General features: G+C 47.6%; 1 protein-coding gene across 1 annotated transcript in view; it reads right to left on the minus strand.

Annotated features, from left to right (window-relative positions):
• Positions 1–14,873, minus strand: part of ERICH6B (glutamate rich 6B) — a 60,194-nt gene that overhangs the window by 2,299 nt on the left and 43,022 nt on the right. The window contains exons 7-11 of the mRNA XM_005896755.2: positions 13,029–13,114; positions 12,722–12,874; positions 6,118–6,343; positions 5,122–5,374; positions 3,446–3,680 (exon numbers count right to left, since the gene is read on the minus strand). Of these exons, the coding sequence (XP_005896817.2) occupies positions 3,446–3,680; positions 5,122–5,374; positions 6,118–6,343; positions 12,722–12,874; positions 13,029–13,114 (953 nt within the window). The remainder of the gene's footprint in view (positions 1–3,445; positions 3,681–5,121; positions 5,375–6,117; positions 6,344–12,721; positions 12,875–13,028; positions 13,115–14,873) is intronic.

The following is a 14,873-nucleotide window of genomic DNA, read 5'->3' on the forward strand; positions in this document are numbered from 1 at the left end:
CAGCACGCCAGGCTTCTCTGTCCACCATCTCCCGGAGCTTGCTCAAACTCACGTCCATTGAGTCAGTGATGCCATCCAACCACCTCATCCTCTGTCGTCCCCTTCGCCTCCTGCCCTCAGTGTTTACAGATAGGCATAGTCTCATCTCAGTTTACAGATAAGATCCCTGGGTTGGGAATATCCCCTGGAGAAGGGAAAGGCTACCCACTCCAGTATTCGGGCCTGGAGAATTCCATGGACTGTATAGTCCATGGGGTCAGGTCGCAAAGAGTCAGACATGATTGGGCGACTTTCACGTTCATTTGCTGAACTATTTGAAAGTAAGTTGCAGGCATCATGACATTTTACCCCTAAATACTTAAGCATCCATCTCCAAACAGTAGGCACAGTCTCCTACATAACCCTAATACCAATATCACACTTCAAAAAATCAGTAGTATCTCCTATGTAGTCCATATTTCACTTTGCTCAATTGTTACCCAAAATGTTTCATAGCTTTTTCTTACCCAAGTGCTTATGTGTTACTTGGTGGTTACATGTCTTTAGTCTCTTTTAATGTAGAAATTCTTAAGGTTTCTGTTTGCTTGTTTTCATGGCATTGGCATTGACTTTTTTTTTTAATAAATCTATCTCAAGAGTTGGACACGACTTAGTGACTAAACCACCACCAGGTTAGTTATAGAATGGACCAGAGTCGATGTCCCTGCGTCTCCTCATTGCTTAATTCAGAATACTCAACTGTTGCAGAATACATTCTTCTCAAGTATATGGGACATTTGCCAAGACAGACATGTGCTGGGGCATCAAACAACAAAACAGAAAACCCAAACACGATCTACAACAGTAGTTCTCAATAAGATGACCCCTGCCCCTGCCACCAAGAACACATTAGGCAACATCGAAAGACGTTCTTGGTTGTCGTGACTGGTGTGTATGTGTGCACAGGGGTAGAGGTTTCATTGGTTTCTATTAGTAGCTGGAGAAGCAACTAGAATGGCCAAATATTTTATGATGCATAGGCCAGCGTCCTACAACGCACAGTTATCCAATGTGGAGAGTGGTGGAGTTGCAGAACCCTGGGATATACACAGCAACCCCCAATCTCCAGCACTTGCTGTTCCCTCACCTGTTTTCATACCAACAAATGGTGTCTTTTGCTAGTTTATTGTCTGTCTTCCGCACTGCAGGTTGTAAGCTGCTCTGTTGACAGCTTTGTACCTCGTGCCTAGAACAGATCCTGCAGTAGATGCTCAGTAAGTACGGGTTGAAAGAATCCCCGTGGACCCAAGTCACATAGCCTTCCCTTCCCCATCCCATTCCTGCGAGTCCTGCCTGTCCTCTACCCCTCCTTCCCCCCTCCTTTATTCCCTCCCCTCCTCTATTTACAGTGCCATTGCCCTGAGTCAAGACCCTCATTTTCAATATTCCTTGCTGGGAATATTGAGGTATTTTTACTACAAGAACCTAGGCTTACTAACGCTCTCCTTTCCCTTTGCGTACAACTCCTGACAGCACGCAGGCTGTTCAGACCCCTGCGCATCTATGTGTCCAGCCCCATCTCCTTACTGCTCATGCTCTGTATCCATCAGGGTCCTGGAGTGTAAGCATCAGAATGCATCATGTCTGACTGGAGCAGGAAAGGGCTATTGGAAGGAAATGTGGGTATGGGGGACAGACCAGAAGCCGGAGGACCAGAGGAATGAGAAGAGGAAGCTTTAGAGGTGCAGAGGTTTTGTCGTTGTTTCCAAAGCAGGAAGTGTTGGTGCACTGCCTTGGCAGTGTCCTGGCCTTGGCATGATTGCAGCTGCTTCCGTCTTGGCCAAGCTGACTTTGTGTGTGTGTGTGTGATTCTCCATGCTTCATTAATGCTGGAGCAGGGAGAAGGAAGATCCTCTGTGTCAGTATCCATGGAGTGCCTCTCACCTCCAAATCCACCCCCTTTTGGCCCTGCTTTGAGATTCTGGAGCCGGGCCCAGAGAACATTTCTCCACCGCCAGCTGGTGCAGAGTGAGGCTCTGTAGCGTGCTGATGCTGTGCCGCCAGGCACGGGGGAGGGGGTTTTTCCTCCTACACTGCCCCGGGCAGTGGTGTGGGGCGGGAGGTGTGGGGAGGTCAGGGGGCACTTGCTGTCTCGTGAGTTCTCCTGCTACCCAAGCAGCAAGTGTCTGTGAACCAGCTTGTTGTTGCAGATGTAGTTGGCTAAGACACTGTAAAGAGGCAGGTCCCTTATCCAGCATGACTGGTGGTCCTATAAAAAGGGGAAATTAAACAAACATTTACTTGGCTGTGACGACTCTTAGTTGCAGCTCGCGGGCTATCTAGTTGTAGCTCACAGGCTTATTAGTTGCTCCTTGGCATGTGGGATCTTAGTTCCCAGACCAGGGGTCGAACCCACATCCTGTGCGTTGCAAGGCTGATTCTTAACCAGTGGGCCATCAGGGAAGTCCCTGGAAAGGGGAAATTTGATCCAGAGGTGCGCACACAGGGAGAAGGCCATATGAAGACTGCCAGAGACAAAGGAACTCCTAGAAGCTGGGAGGTGGGCCTGGGCTACATTCTTTCCACACCCTTGATCTTGGACTTCCGACTTCCAGACCTGAGACGATCAGTTTCTGTTGTGTAAGCCACCCAGCGTGTTGTCCTTTGCTACAGCAGCTCTAGCAAGCTAACACAGAGGGTGGGGGCTGGGTTTTTCTAGTTCCCGGTCACCTAGCTAGCTGCTTTCACTACATTCTTCATCGGTTAGGGACCTCACTTTTCCTTATGAAGTAGTCCCTGGCTGCTGGGTTATTCTGTCTGGTCCATGATAACACTCACACAGAGCAACAGCTGCAAGAGAAGTTAGAAATGCAAAAAATCTCTGTGAAATATCGCATCTAAGTAAGTGCTGGCAACAAGATATTTTAATGGTTAAAGATTTTTTTTAATATTTATTATTCAATTATTCGGCTGTTCTGGGTCTTAGTTGCAGCATGTTTGACCCAGTTCCCAGACCAGGGACTGAACCCAGGAACCCCAGCGTTGGGAGCTCGGAGTCCTAGCCACTGGACCACCCAGGGAAGTCCCTAAAGATTTTGAAGAGATATTTATTTATCTGCTGGGCTGTGCTGGGTCTTAGTTGCGGCACACGGGATCTTTAGTAGCAGCATGCGGGATCTTGTTCTCTGACCAGAGATAGAACCCGGGACCCCTGCATCGGGAGTGCAAAGTCTTAGCCACTGGACCAGCAGGGAAGTCAGAATATTTTAAAACAGGGAGCTGACCAAACCCAAGGCCTCTTTGAGGCCACCTGTTGACAATCTCTGCATTAATGGGGTGAGTCACGCTTTTGGGTTTCTTGGAAGGAGCAGGACCAGGGGAGGCACTGGCTGATGATCCTAAGCGCTCACAGCTGGGAAGCCCCACGCCGAGCACTTCCCCAACACCATCTGTTCTCATCCTCTACCTGCGAGCTGTGTTCTGTGGTTGTCCTCCTGTTACAGAGGAGGGAATGGAGTCCCAGAGGGGCTCCCTGCGTTGGTTGAGGTCGCACAGCTGGCATGTGGCGGTGCCAAGACCCCCACCAGGACCATCGGCTTCCAGGGCACATGTTGGAGAAACGTTGGGGCTTTGAGATGTGGGCAGGCCTGGAGGATTTATTTGCTGCTGAGACTCGACCCCGGAGCTTCTGTCTCCAGCGCCTGGTAAGAGAAGGGGCCCCTGCCCACACCCAGCAAAGGTGTAAACCAACAAGCTCCGTAAATGTGGAGGTTGGCCTGTGATGCTTTGCTCCCCACAGTGGTCACTGGCAGCGTTTGTGGCTCACCGCCTGGCAGCAAAGTAACTGTAGTAGTAGCTGGTGATGCTACGTGCCAATAAGATGTGAGAGTCAGAGGGGAAGTGGCCGGTAGGGCCCGCTGCTACCAGCCCGACCACCCCGGACCCACCCCAGGCGCACAGTTGTCTGGGTTTGGAGTGAGGATGGGACTTTGGTGAGGGTTTGGAGGCAGGAGAGCCCAGCTGCAAAAGTAGGGCTTGTGTGTCTGTTCACAGCAGGGATTGGCTAGTTGCTAGGCTGAGCAAGGAAGAAGGGGTTTCCCACACTCTTTTGGTTCAGGCTGCAGTTGGGGTCCTTCTGGAAGGTCTGCAGTGTCTCAGGGATGTAGAAAAGGCATGCTGTACAGGACCCTCAGCTCCCAAACCCCCCTTTTCTAGAAACGACTGCCCCTCCCCATGCTTGACATCAACTAGGAGCTATGGTTAGAAGACATAACCCCGCCCTCCCTACCACACTGGATTGAACCAAGAGTGACCTAATCAAGCCAGGCCAATCGGAGACCACTGGAGTCTTTGAGAAAGATCAGGAGACAAAGCCACACAAATTGAGATGCCTAGAAAGCGCGTCTTTGGAATAAGACGAGTGTCACTGAGCTGAGAATGATAGTCCTGGCTCTGGAGGCCTCCCACGCACCAGTCCTTTCTGGACCGGAGACCCACTGCATCTTCCACCCAGATCACACGTTTCCCATTTTGCTTTATCTACTCGAGTTGGTAACTGTTACCAGTGACCAAAAGGGGCCCAGAGATTGAAGAGGCTTTGATTGTGGGTCCTTTTGGGCTTCCCTCCCCCAGTTGAGGGACTGGCTGCAGGCTGGTGCTGCTTTACTGAGTGAGTGTCCCTCTGACTTGGCAGGGGCAGAAGAGGGGGTGTTTGTGAGGCTACTGTTTCTAGACCCATTTTACAGGTGAGGAAACCGAGGGAGGAAACTACATGCCCAAGGTCACACAGTCAACAATGGGTGGAGCTAGGCTTTGAGATAGTCTGTGTCTTGAGTCAACCCAAGGACTAGAAAGAACTTCTGCATTCAAATGACCAGTAGAAGCCAGCGGGACAGGTGTTGACATGTATTCTCTGAAACAATTTGCCTCTGATACCCTCAGGGCACATGCTTAAGTCTTCTGTGCCCAGCCACAGATGCTGTCAGTCCTGTCTCTGCCCCCCACCCCCAGAACTCTGCCCCACCAAACCAAGGAGCTGTGGTAGGTACCAAATTACAAACCAGCTCTCATGAGATACAGCTTAGGGCTTTGGGGGTTTCCTTGGGGCTTTTGACAACTCCACCTCCCCCAGACATCCAGCACCTGCCAAAGCCCCTCTGGGACAACTGGGTGATGGCTTGAGCTTGGCGGGAGCGAGCTCCTGCTCGGACCTGTGTCGCCTTGTTGGCAAGATCTTGACGCACCAAATGAAGTTTTCCAAGTCGGGGATGGTCAACAGCCTCAGGATCCTACTCATTTTCCCCAGAAGGATCTGGATCTTCTGAGCCGTGGGGCTGACTTCCATCTCCAGAACTGATTTCTTTCTCATTTCGCTCAGCACCTCCAGGGTAATGTACTGGGGGAATTCACAGAAGGCTGGGTGAGGATTAATGTTGCCCGGATACCACATGCCCCCCACAGCAGGACTGGGACCCTGTGGGCAGAGTCTTCTTGGACCCTTCCAGGACCGAGTCTCTCCAGGGCAAACCTGAGTGCCCAGTCCTGCCACCAGTGACGTTTCTTCTGCTTCCCCAAGACACTTGACCTGTGCCTCTGGACACACAGGCTACGGTGATTGGGCTGAGGCCACATGCCAACCTGACCCCAAACCAAAGGCTGTGCCCTCCTGGGGGCATCTGGCTGCTCCCCACGGACTCCCTAGCGCAGCAGGAGACAGCCCTGCCACAGCCAGGGGGCCAATGTCTGCCCGTGAGCCCCACCTCCATCTGGGGCTCCCCTGGGGCCTGTCCAGGATGAGGATGTCAGTTTCCTCAACTCTGAATCTCAGGGTGTTTGGATGTTAGCTGATTGCCTCTTTGTTTACATACGTCGTGTTGGCTTCTGCCATACAACGTGAATTGGCTGTCAGTGTCCCCTCCCTCTTAAACTTCCCTCCCACCCTCCACATCCCACCCCTCTAGGAAATGACGGCCTTTGTACATGGTCACACATCGGTCCCTGAAGCTGGTCTCATTTCCCTAGGGGCTGGGCTGAGGCAGAACATAGCCCGGAGGCCAGGGCGTGGACCACCCCCAACCCGCAGTGGCCAGGAGCAGGTGGTTCCCGCCTGGCAGGCAAGGTGGGGAGTTGGGGCCGAACCTTGTACTTGGTGCCCAGGTTTAAGCAAATGTGCTTCTTGTGGTGGGTGAAGTGGAAGATGATCTTGTCCTGGCTCCTGATCTGCACCTCAATGTACTGGTTGATTTTCAGGGAGATGGGCTGGATGGGGGGCGCGTGCACGTGGAGGCTGAGATCCCACCAGTTCCAGGCCTTCTGGTACTCATCTTTGGCGAAGTAGTAGCCCAGGTTTTGGCTCAGGCTCAACCTAGACCAAGAAGGCATCAGGCAGCCGCAATGCTGGGCCCGGGGTGGGAGGGGCTGGGGGGCGTGGCCTCCCCCTGCAATGCAGGCCTGCCCTTCCCCAGCTCCCGCCTGGCCCAGCCTCTGCCCCCAGAACCCAGACTAGGTGCAGGCCCTCAGCCAAGGCCTGCCCCTAGCCCCTCACACCCAGTCGCTCCTTTCAGTTCCGGGTCATGTGTGCTTTTGACCTCCTCAAGGCTTTGCCATGCTGTTCCCTCTCCCTGGAGAAAGTGTTCTTCCAGCCTGTGTGGTACAGTGGGTTCTAAGTCTTGGCTTAAATGTCACCTCCTCCGAGAAGCCCTCCTTGACCAGCCCCTCTGGGTCCCAGTATGACAATTCAGCCTTAGTTAGGTTTCTTCGTATAATTTACTAATACACGTTAATTCTCATTATTTGCTATAATTAGATTCCATAAAGTTGCCTCAAACACGGAGTTCGCAAATAGTAAACCATTGCTCCCCAGGGAAAGAGGTGTGTGTATATACATTATGGGGACTTCCCACGTGGCTCAGTGGTAAAGAACCTGCCTGCCAATGCAGGAGACACAGCAGACGCAGGTTCGATCCCTGGGTCGGGAAGATCCCCTGGAGGAGGAAATGGCAACCCACGCCAGTATTCTTGCCTGGAGAATCCCATGGACAGAGGAGCCTGGCGGGCTAAATTCATGAGGTCGTAAAAGAGTCAGACATGACTGGGCAAGCACCGCAGCAGCACACACATGGATACGCTCACGTCCTAGAAACACCCCATCCTGGCTCCCACCAGCCCCAGGGCTGGACTTCCCAGCACCACCTGCCCTTCCCCTCCCTGCTCCATCCCCTGTTTCCCGTGTTAAGAGCTGCGTCAAGAAAGCAGAGCAGCTGGGAACGTGCGCACCAGGCAACTCAAATTCTGCCCCGTGCACGTTTGTGACTCGATGTAACGTGTATACAGGCATCCTTTCCCCGGAAGCAACGGTTCAGCGTTTGCTAGTTCATGTCCTGGAGACTTGACAGAACTGAACTATCTTGAATAATGAGAATCGGCCATCCTTGCTTATCATCCGTCCTTCCCACTAATATGGAAACATAATTGGAAGTCCGGAGTGCAGGGTCCCCATCCGTGTGGCTCCCGGGCAGATGCTGTCCCCGCACGGCGCCTGGTGCCCGCGTAACCAGCCGTGGGTGAGTGTGGACTGGTGGGTTCCTCCCTCTCCCAGCCCAAGCCCTGCTCTCCTGCGAGCATCCTCTCCTGGCATTTCAAGCCCATCATATATCTGTCTGCCCTGGCTTCTGCTTTTCACATCCCACCGGTCTGTCCTGAGAACCGGTGCAGAAGGTTTTCTCGGGAACTGAACACAGAAGGGGAGAGAATCTGAGCCCTGGGCTAGTCAGGAGAAGGCGGGCTTTGGGGCAGCCTGGGTCACTCAGATCACCTGCCAGGCCTCATCCAAGCTGTCCAGGGGCCTTTAAGTTCGGCTCAGAGGGAGAGGCCAGCTCAGACCTGCTCAGGGCAGCCTCGGTCACCTTCTGGTCAGTCCCCAACACTAAGTGTCCTGTTGCTTCCCACTCCCATTGAGCCAAGTGCAAACTATTAAGTCCCTTCACCGTTGAGCCCAGCCTGTCGACCACACCCCTCTTCACCTAGCCGAGAAGCTGTGATGCGTGTAATGAATTAGAAAAAAACCTAGACTTTTGTAAAGCAATTATCCTCCAATTAAAAAAACAAACAACAAAAAAAGACAAAACAACCCGGACTCTGGAGTCAGACTTTCTAGGTTCATAGCCTGACTTGGTCACTTGCAAGCTGTGTGACTCTGGGCCAGTTACTTAAACTCTCTGTACCTCAGCTTCAGTGGTAAAATGCAGATAATAACAGTATGTTGCTCATGGGGTATCTGTGAGGATGAAGCACCTGTACAGAGAAGGCCCCTCTCCAGCCCCGCCCCAGATGGGCAGAATCGGAATCTTGAGGTAGGGGGCAGGGAACAGCCTTTCCCCAGCTCTCAGCACCGCCCTTCCCCCTGGGTTTGGGTGTGCTGCCCTAAGATGTGCTTTCTCTTGCAAACTTTATTTGATCATTGAAAATACTGCTTTAGTTCAAGCCGAGTCAAAAATTCCATAAAACCTCTTTCCTGGGACTTTATGTATGACTCGGGGCAAACGACTCATCATTTTTCTGCACCCAAGTTAAAAAAATAAAGTCAGCCACTGTTTCCACTGTTTCCCCATCTATTTGCCATGAAGTGATGGGACTGGATGCCATGATCTTAGTTTTCTGAATGTTGAGCTTTAAGCCAACTTTTTCACCCTCCTCTTTCACTTTCATCAAGAGGCTTTTTAGTTCCTCTTCACTTTCTGCATAAGGGTGGTGTCATCTGCATATCTGAGGTTATTGATATTTCTCCCAGCAATCTTGATTCCAGCTTGTGCTTCTTCCAGCCCAGCGTTTCTCATGATGTACTCTGCATAGAAGTTAAATAAGCAGGGTGACAATATACAGCCTTGACGGACTCCTTTTCCTATTTGGAACCAGTCTGTTGTTCCATGTTCAGTTCTAACTGTTGCTTCCTGATCTGCATAAAGGTTTCTCAAGAGGCAGGTCAGGTGGTCTGGTATTCATGGGAAATAGATGGGGAAACAGTGGAAACAGTGTCAGACTTTATTTTTTGGAGCTCCAAAATCACTACAGATGGTGATTGCAGCCATGAAATTAAAAGATGCTTACTCCTTGAAAGGAAAGTTATGACTGACCTAGACAGCACATTAAAAAGCAGAGATATTACTTTGCCAACAAAGGTCTGTCTAGTCAAGGCTATGGTTTTTCCAGTGGTCATGTGTGGATGTGAGAGTTGGACTGTGAAGAAAGCTGAGCGCCAAAGAATTGATGCTTTTGAACTGTGGTACTGGAGAAGACTCTTGCGAGTCCCTTGGACTGCAAGGAGATCCAACCAGTCCATCCTAAAGGAGACCATCCTGGGTGTTCATTGGAAGGACTGATGCTAAGGCTGAAACTCCAGTACTTTGGCCACCTCAAGCGAAGAGTTGACTCATTGGAAAAGACTCTGATGCTGGGAGGGATTGGGAGCAGGAGGAGAAGGGGACGGCAGAGGATGAGATGGCTGGATGGCATCACTGACTCAATGGGCATGAGTTTGGGTGAAATCCAGGAGTTGGTGATGGACAGGGAGGCCTGGTGTGCTGCGATTCATGGGGTTGCAAAGAGTCGGACATGACTGAGCGACTGAACTGAAGTTTCCTTATCAAGAAAATAAAAGCGGATTTTCCTCATGGTCTCTTGTTTCCAATATTTAACGATATTTAGGAGAAGAGCCCCTACTGTGTGTAGCAGATACTGTTGGAGATAAAGTTTCTTGGCCCCATTCCTTGGTGCTTCTTGTATGCAGTGCTTTCTTCTCACTTTAAGACAGCAAAGTCTTTCTTTTAAAAACACTTTTCTTGTTGACATACCGTTGATTTAAAATATTTGTGTTACACTGAGGAAACCAGAATTGAAAGAGACACGTGTACCCCAACGTTCATTGCAGCACTGCTTATGATAGCCAGGACATGGAAGCAACCTAGATGTCCATCAGCAGACGAATGGATAAGGAAGCTGTGGTACATATACACAATGGAGTATTACTCAGCCATTAAAAAGAATACATTTGAATCAGTTCTAATGAGGTGGATGAAACTGGAGCCTATTATACAGAGTGAAGTAAGTCAGAAAGAAAAACACCAATACAGTATATTAATGCATATATATGGAATTTACAAAGATGGTATTGATGACCCTATGTGTGAGACAGCAAAAGAGACACACATGTATAGAACAGTCTTTTGGACTCTGTGGGAGAAGGTGAGGGTGGGATGATTTGAGAGAATAGCATTGGAACATATATATTACCATATGTAAAACAGATTTGTTTTGGCATCAAAACCAGTCCAGGTTTGATGCATGAGACGGTGCTTGGGGCTGATGCACTGGGATGACGCTGAGGGAGGGATGGGATGGGGAGGGAGGTGAGGGGGGTTCAGGATGGGGGACACATGGACACCCATGGCAGATTCATGTCAATGTATGGCAAAACCCACTATAATATTGTAAAGTAATTAGCCTCCAATTAAATTAAAAGAATATTGTGTTAGTTTCAGGTATATATATAGCAAAGTGACTCAGTTTTATATACAGATTCTTTTCCATCACAGGTTATTACGAGATATTAGTTCCTTGTGCTGTACAGTACATCCTTGTTGTTTATTTTATATATAGCAGTGTGTATCTGTTAATACCATATTCTTAATCTGTCCTCCTTCTACCCTTTCCCCTTTGGCAACCATAAGTTTGTTCTCTCTGTCTGTGAGTATGTTTCTGTTTTGTACATAAATTCACTTGTATTATTTTTTTAGAATTCACATATAAGTGATATATATTTGTCTTTCTCTGACTTAGTATGATAATCTCTAGGTCCATCCATGTTGCTGCAAATGGAATTACTTCATTCTCTTCTATGGTTGAGTAATATTCCACTGTATATATATACACACACACACACACACACACACACACTACATCTTTATCCATTCATCTGTTGATGGACTTCTTTTTGGATTAGGTTTTTCACCTTTTCTGGACATATGACCAGGAGTGGGACTGCTGGATCATACGGTAGCTCTATTTTTCGTTTTTTAGGAACCTCCATACTGTTTTCCATCATGGCTGCACCAGTTTATATCCCCACCGACAATGTAGGAGGTTCCCTTTTCTCCACACCCTCTCCAGCTTTTATTATTTGTAGACTTTTTAATGATGGCTATTCTGACTGATGTGAGGTGATATCTCACTGTACTTTTGATTTGCATTTCTCTAATAATAAGTGATGTTGAGCATCTTTTCATGTGCCTATTATCCTTCTGTAGATCTTCTTTGAAATGTCTGTTTAAGGCTTCTGCCCATTTTTTTTTTTTGGTTAGGTTGTTTTTTTTTTTTTTTCAATATTAAATTACATGAGCTGTTTGTATATTTTGGAAACTAAACTCTTGTTGGTTGCATCATTTGTAAATATTTTCTCCCAGTCCATGGATTGTCTTTTCATTTTGTTTATGGTTTCCTTTGCTGTGTAAAAGCTTTCAAGTTTTATTAGGCCCCATTTGTTAATTTTTTCTTTAATTTCTTTTGCCTTGGGAGACTGATCTAAGAAAATATTGTGATGATTTATGTCAGAGAAGATATTGCCTATGTTCTCTTCCAGGAATTTTGTGGTGTCATGTCTTATATTTAGGTCTTTAAAACATTTTGAGTTTATCTTTGTATATGATGTGATGGTGTGTTCTAACTTCGTTGATTTATATGAGGCTGTCCAGCTTTTCCAACACCACTCGCTGAATAGACTGTCTTTTCTCCATTGTATAGTCTTGCCTCCCTTGTTGAAGATTAATTGTAGATGTGTGGGTTTATTTCTGGGCTCTCTGTTCAGTCCCAATGATCCATATGTCTGCTTTTGTGCCAGGACCACACCGTTTTAATTACTGTAGCTTTGTAATATTATAGACATCAATTTCTATACAAATGGCCCTCCAGGAAGAGCAGATACACCTGAGAAGAAAGTAGTCAACTAGCAAATGGTGTTGAAAACCTCATAACAGGGAAAATATTCCTAAAAACCAAGGCCTGGAGGGTGAAAATATTTCTTTGGAATTAAAATTTGGCCTTAACTATCAAGAAGTATAAAGTTGGCTCAAGAGACTAGGCATTCTCCACTCTCTGACCACTAGAACAGAAGGCAAGGGAGAAATCCTGAAAAGACAGAGTTCTTACACCAAAGAGATGGAGAAAAGTTCTAAAGTGACTGAATTACCTTGAATGGGTAAGATGAGGTTCCCTACCATTACCAGAAACGGGAACATAACAGCCAAGTTAGTTACAATGAAATTTTTAGAAGTTATGTTTTTAAAATACAAGACATGTACCTCCAGTGCACTAACCATACCTTTCTCTCAGCGGCACCTGGAACAGAGCGGGCACTGGATCTTTCTAAGGTCATTCTCGTGAAGTTTGATTCTTAAGTGAGAGGAGACGAAACCCAAAGCTTACTCCAGCTTTTGAGTCTGTGACTGCTATGTCCTGGAGGGGAAGCAATGGTGCAAAAAGGCTGAGGCACCATCTGAGGTCAGGGACCTGTCTTACAGGCTCATCACGACACCCAGCTCCCCACGTATGGGTTGGACGGATGAATTCTAAGTGAATGAGCGAGAGAAAGGCTTACCCAGAAAGAGGACGGCTGTGCAGACTGGGAATCAAAACCTTACTCACAGTGCTTCTCCGCAGGGAGGGGTGTTTGGGACTCATGCCCCAGGCTTACCAGATGTCTCCATTTTCATCATGGAAGGTGGCATGGCCAGAGTTGTTGATAAAGGCCCGGATGCATGTTTTTGCACTGTCTTCCAGAATGATGTACGTGAACTTGCCCTCTTTTATACTGAGGATGAGCATAGCCAGGTGTCCTGATGGGTAACTGGGAGATGGTTAAGGCACAAGTAGTCCCTTGGGGTCCCCTGCAGAAGGCAGAGAGCCCTGAAGAGCGATGCAGGCCCCAATAAAACCCATGCCCTGGCCCGGAAACACAAACTTTCCTGGCATCGTATTTGTCCCTGTGTTCCAGTGGATACTATATCTGGCCTGATCCATCAGGAAAGAGAATTTGGAAGATAATCTCATCGGGGTAGAGAATTATTTTTCCATCACCTTGAAGTACCTAGGGAGAAGAGAGAAGCCTGTGTTGTCACCAGAAGGCTTGACATGGGTCTATTTACTCTCTGATTCCTGCATGCCACCCACCCATCACTCCCCCACCCATCAGCACCACCAACTTGCTGGGGATTCCAGAAGGAAACCTTCGCAGGGGCCTGGTTTACCTGTCTTGGTGTTGAGGAAGCTGAAATGGACCACTCTGTGTTTATGTGTGCAGGTTTTAAACTATCATTTCAATCTAATGGTTATCAGTTATATTAATTTCACAGGGCTACCACAGCAAAGTACTGGGCAATTTTAAATTGTAGAAATTTATTCTTTCATAGCCGTGGAAGCCAGAAGTCTAAAATCAAGGGGTCAGAAGGGTCAGTACTTTCTAGAGGCTCAGAGGAAGAATCTATTCCATGCTTTGTCCCAGCCTTGGTGACGACCTGCTGTCCTTACTCTTCTTGGTTTGTGTATGCAGGGTTCCGACATCCGGCTCCATCTTCTCTGAGTCTCAGCCTTCACTGTCCTTCATAAGGACACCAGTCATACTGGGTTAGGTGCCCACCCCACTCCAGCACGACCTCATCTGAACTAATTACCAATTTTCCAAACAATGTCATAATCTGCGTCAGTGGGGTTTAGGATTTAAACATCTAGGGAGGCACAGTTTCACTGATAACATTAGTATATTCAAGTATTGTATCTCTGTTTGAATCAGTTTTAGTGAATTCTATTTTTCTGGGAAATTGTTTATTTTATGTAAATTTTCAAATTTTTTGTCATAAAATTTTGTGATATAATATTTTCAAAAACCTTCTACTGTCTCTAAGTTGGGCTTCCCAGGTGGCTCAGTGGTAAAGAATCTGTCTGCCAATGCAGGAGATGTAGGAGACGTGGGTTTGATCCCTGGGTAGGGAAGATCCCCCGGAGGAGGAATTGGCAACCCACTCCAGTATTCTCTCCTGGAGAATCCCATGGACAGAGGAGCCTGAAGGGCTACAGTCCAGAGTCAGACACGACTGAGCATGCACACATGCACGTCTCTTAGTTATGCCTTTGTCTTCATTCTTTATAGCATGTATATGTTTTCTTTTTTCTGGATCATTTGCCTGGAGATTTGCTTATTTCACTCATTTTTTTCAAAGACCCAGCCTTTTGGTTTGCTCATTCTAATATTTTTTTGTTTTCCAGGGTATCAATTTTTGTTTCCAGCATTATTTTCTATATACGGCTGCTTTCTGTGGGTTTTCTATGTTAGACTATGTATTTTTCTTCTAATTCCTCGAATTGAACGTTGAGCTCATTGATTTCCATCTTGCTGCTTCTTCACGACCTTCTTCTCCTCTTCTTTAAGATAGGCATTTAAAGCTATAACATTTCTCTCAAAATTTTAGCTCTTTCCTCCAAGTGTAGATACTCACCTTTCATTTCATTCTGAGTATTTTAAATTGCCAATATGCTTTCCTCTTTGACACACAAGTTATTTACAGGTGTGTTTTTGAGTTTGCAAATGTACGAGTTGCTTTTGGCTACGTTGTTAATATTACCAATTAAAATCCACAGGGTTGGGCCTTCCCAGGTGGTCCAGTGGTTAAGAACCCACCTTCCAATGCAGGGGAGGCAGGTTCGATCCCTGGTCGGGGAACTAGGATTCCACGCGACTCAGGGCAATTAGGCCTGCAAACCGCAACTAAGACCCTACACAGCCAAAAATTTATACAGAAATACTAAAAAAAATCCGCAGGGATAAGAGAGCAGAGTACATATGGTATCAG

Source organism: Bos mutus, chromosome 12, assembly GCF_027580195.1.
Source record: "Bos mutus isolate GX-2022 chromosome 12, NWIPB_WYAK_1.1, whole genome shotgun sequence".
NCBI lineage: Eukaryota > Metazoa > Chordata > Mammalia > Artiodactyla > Bovidae > Bos > Bos mutus.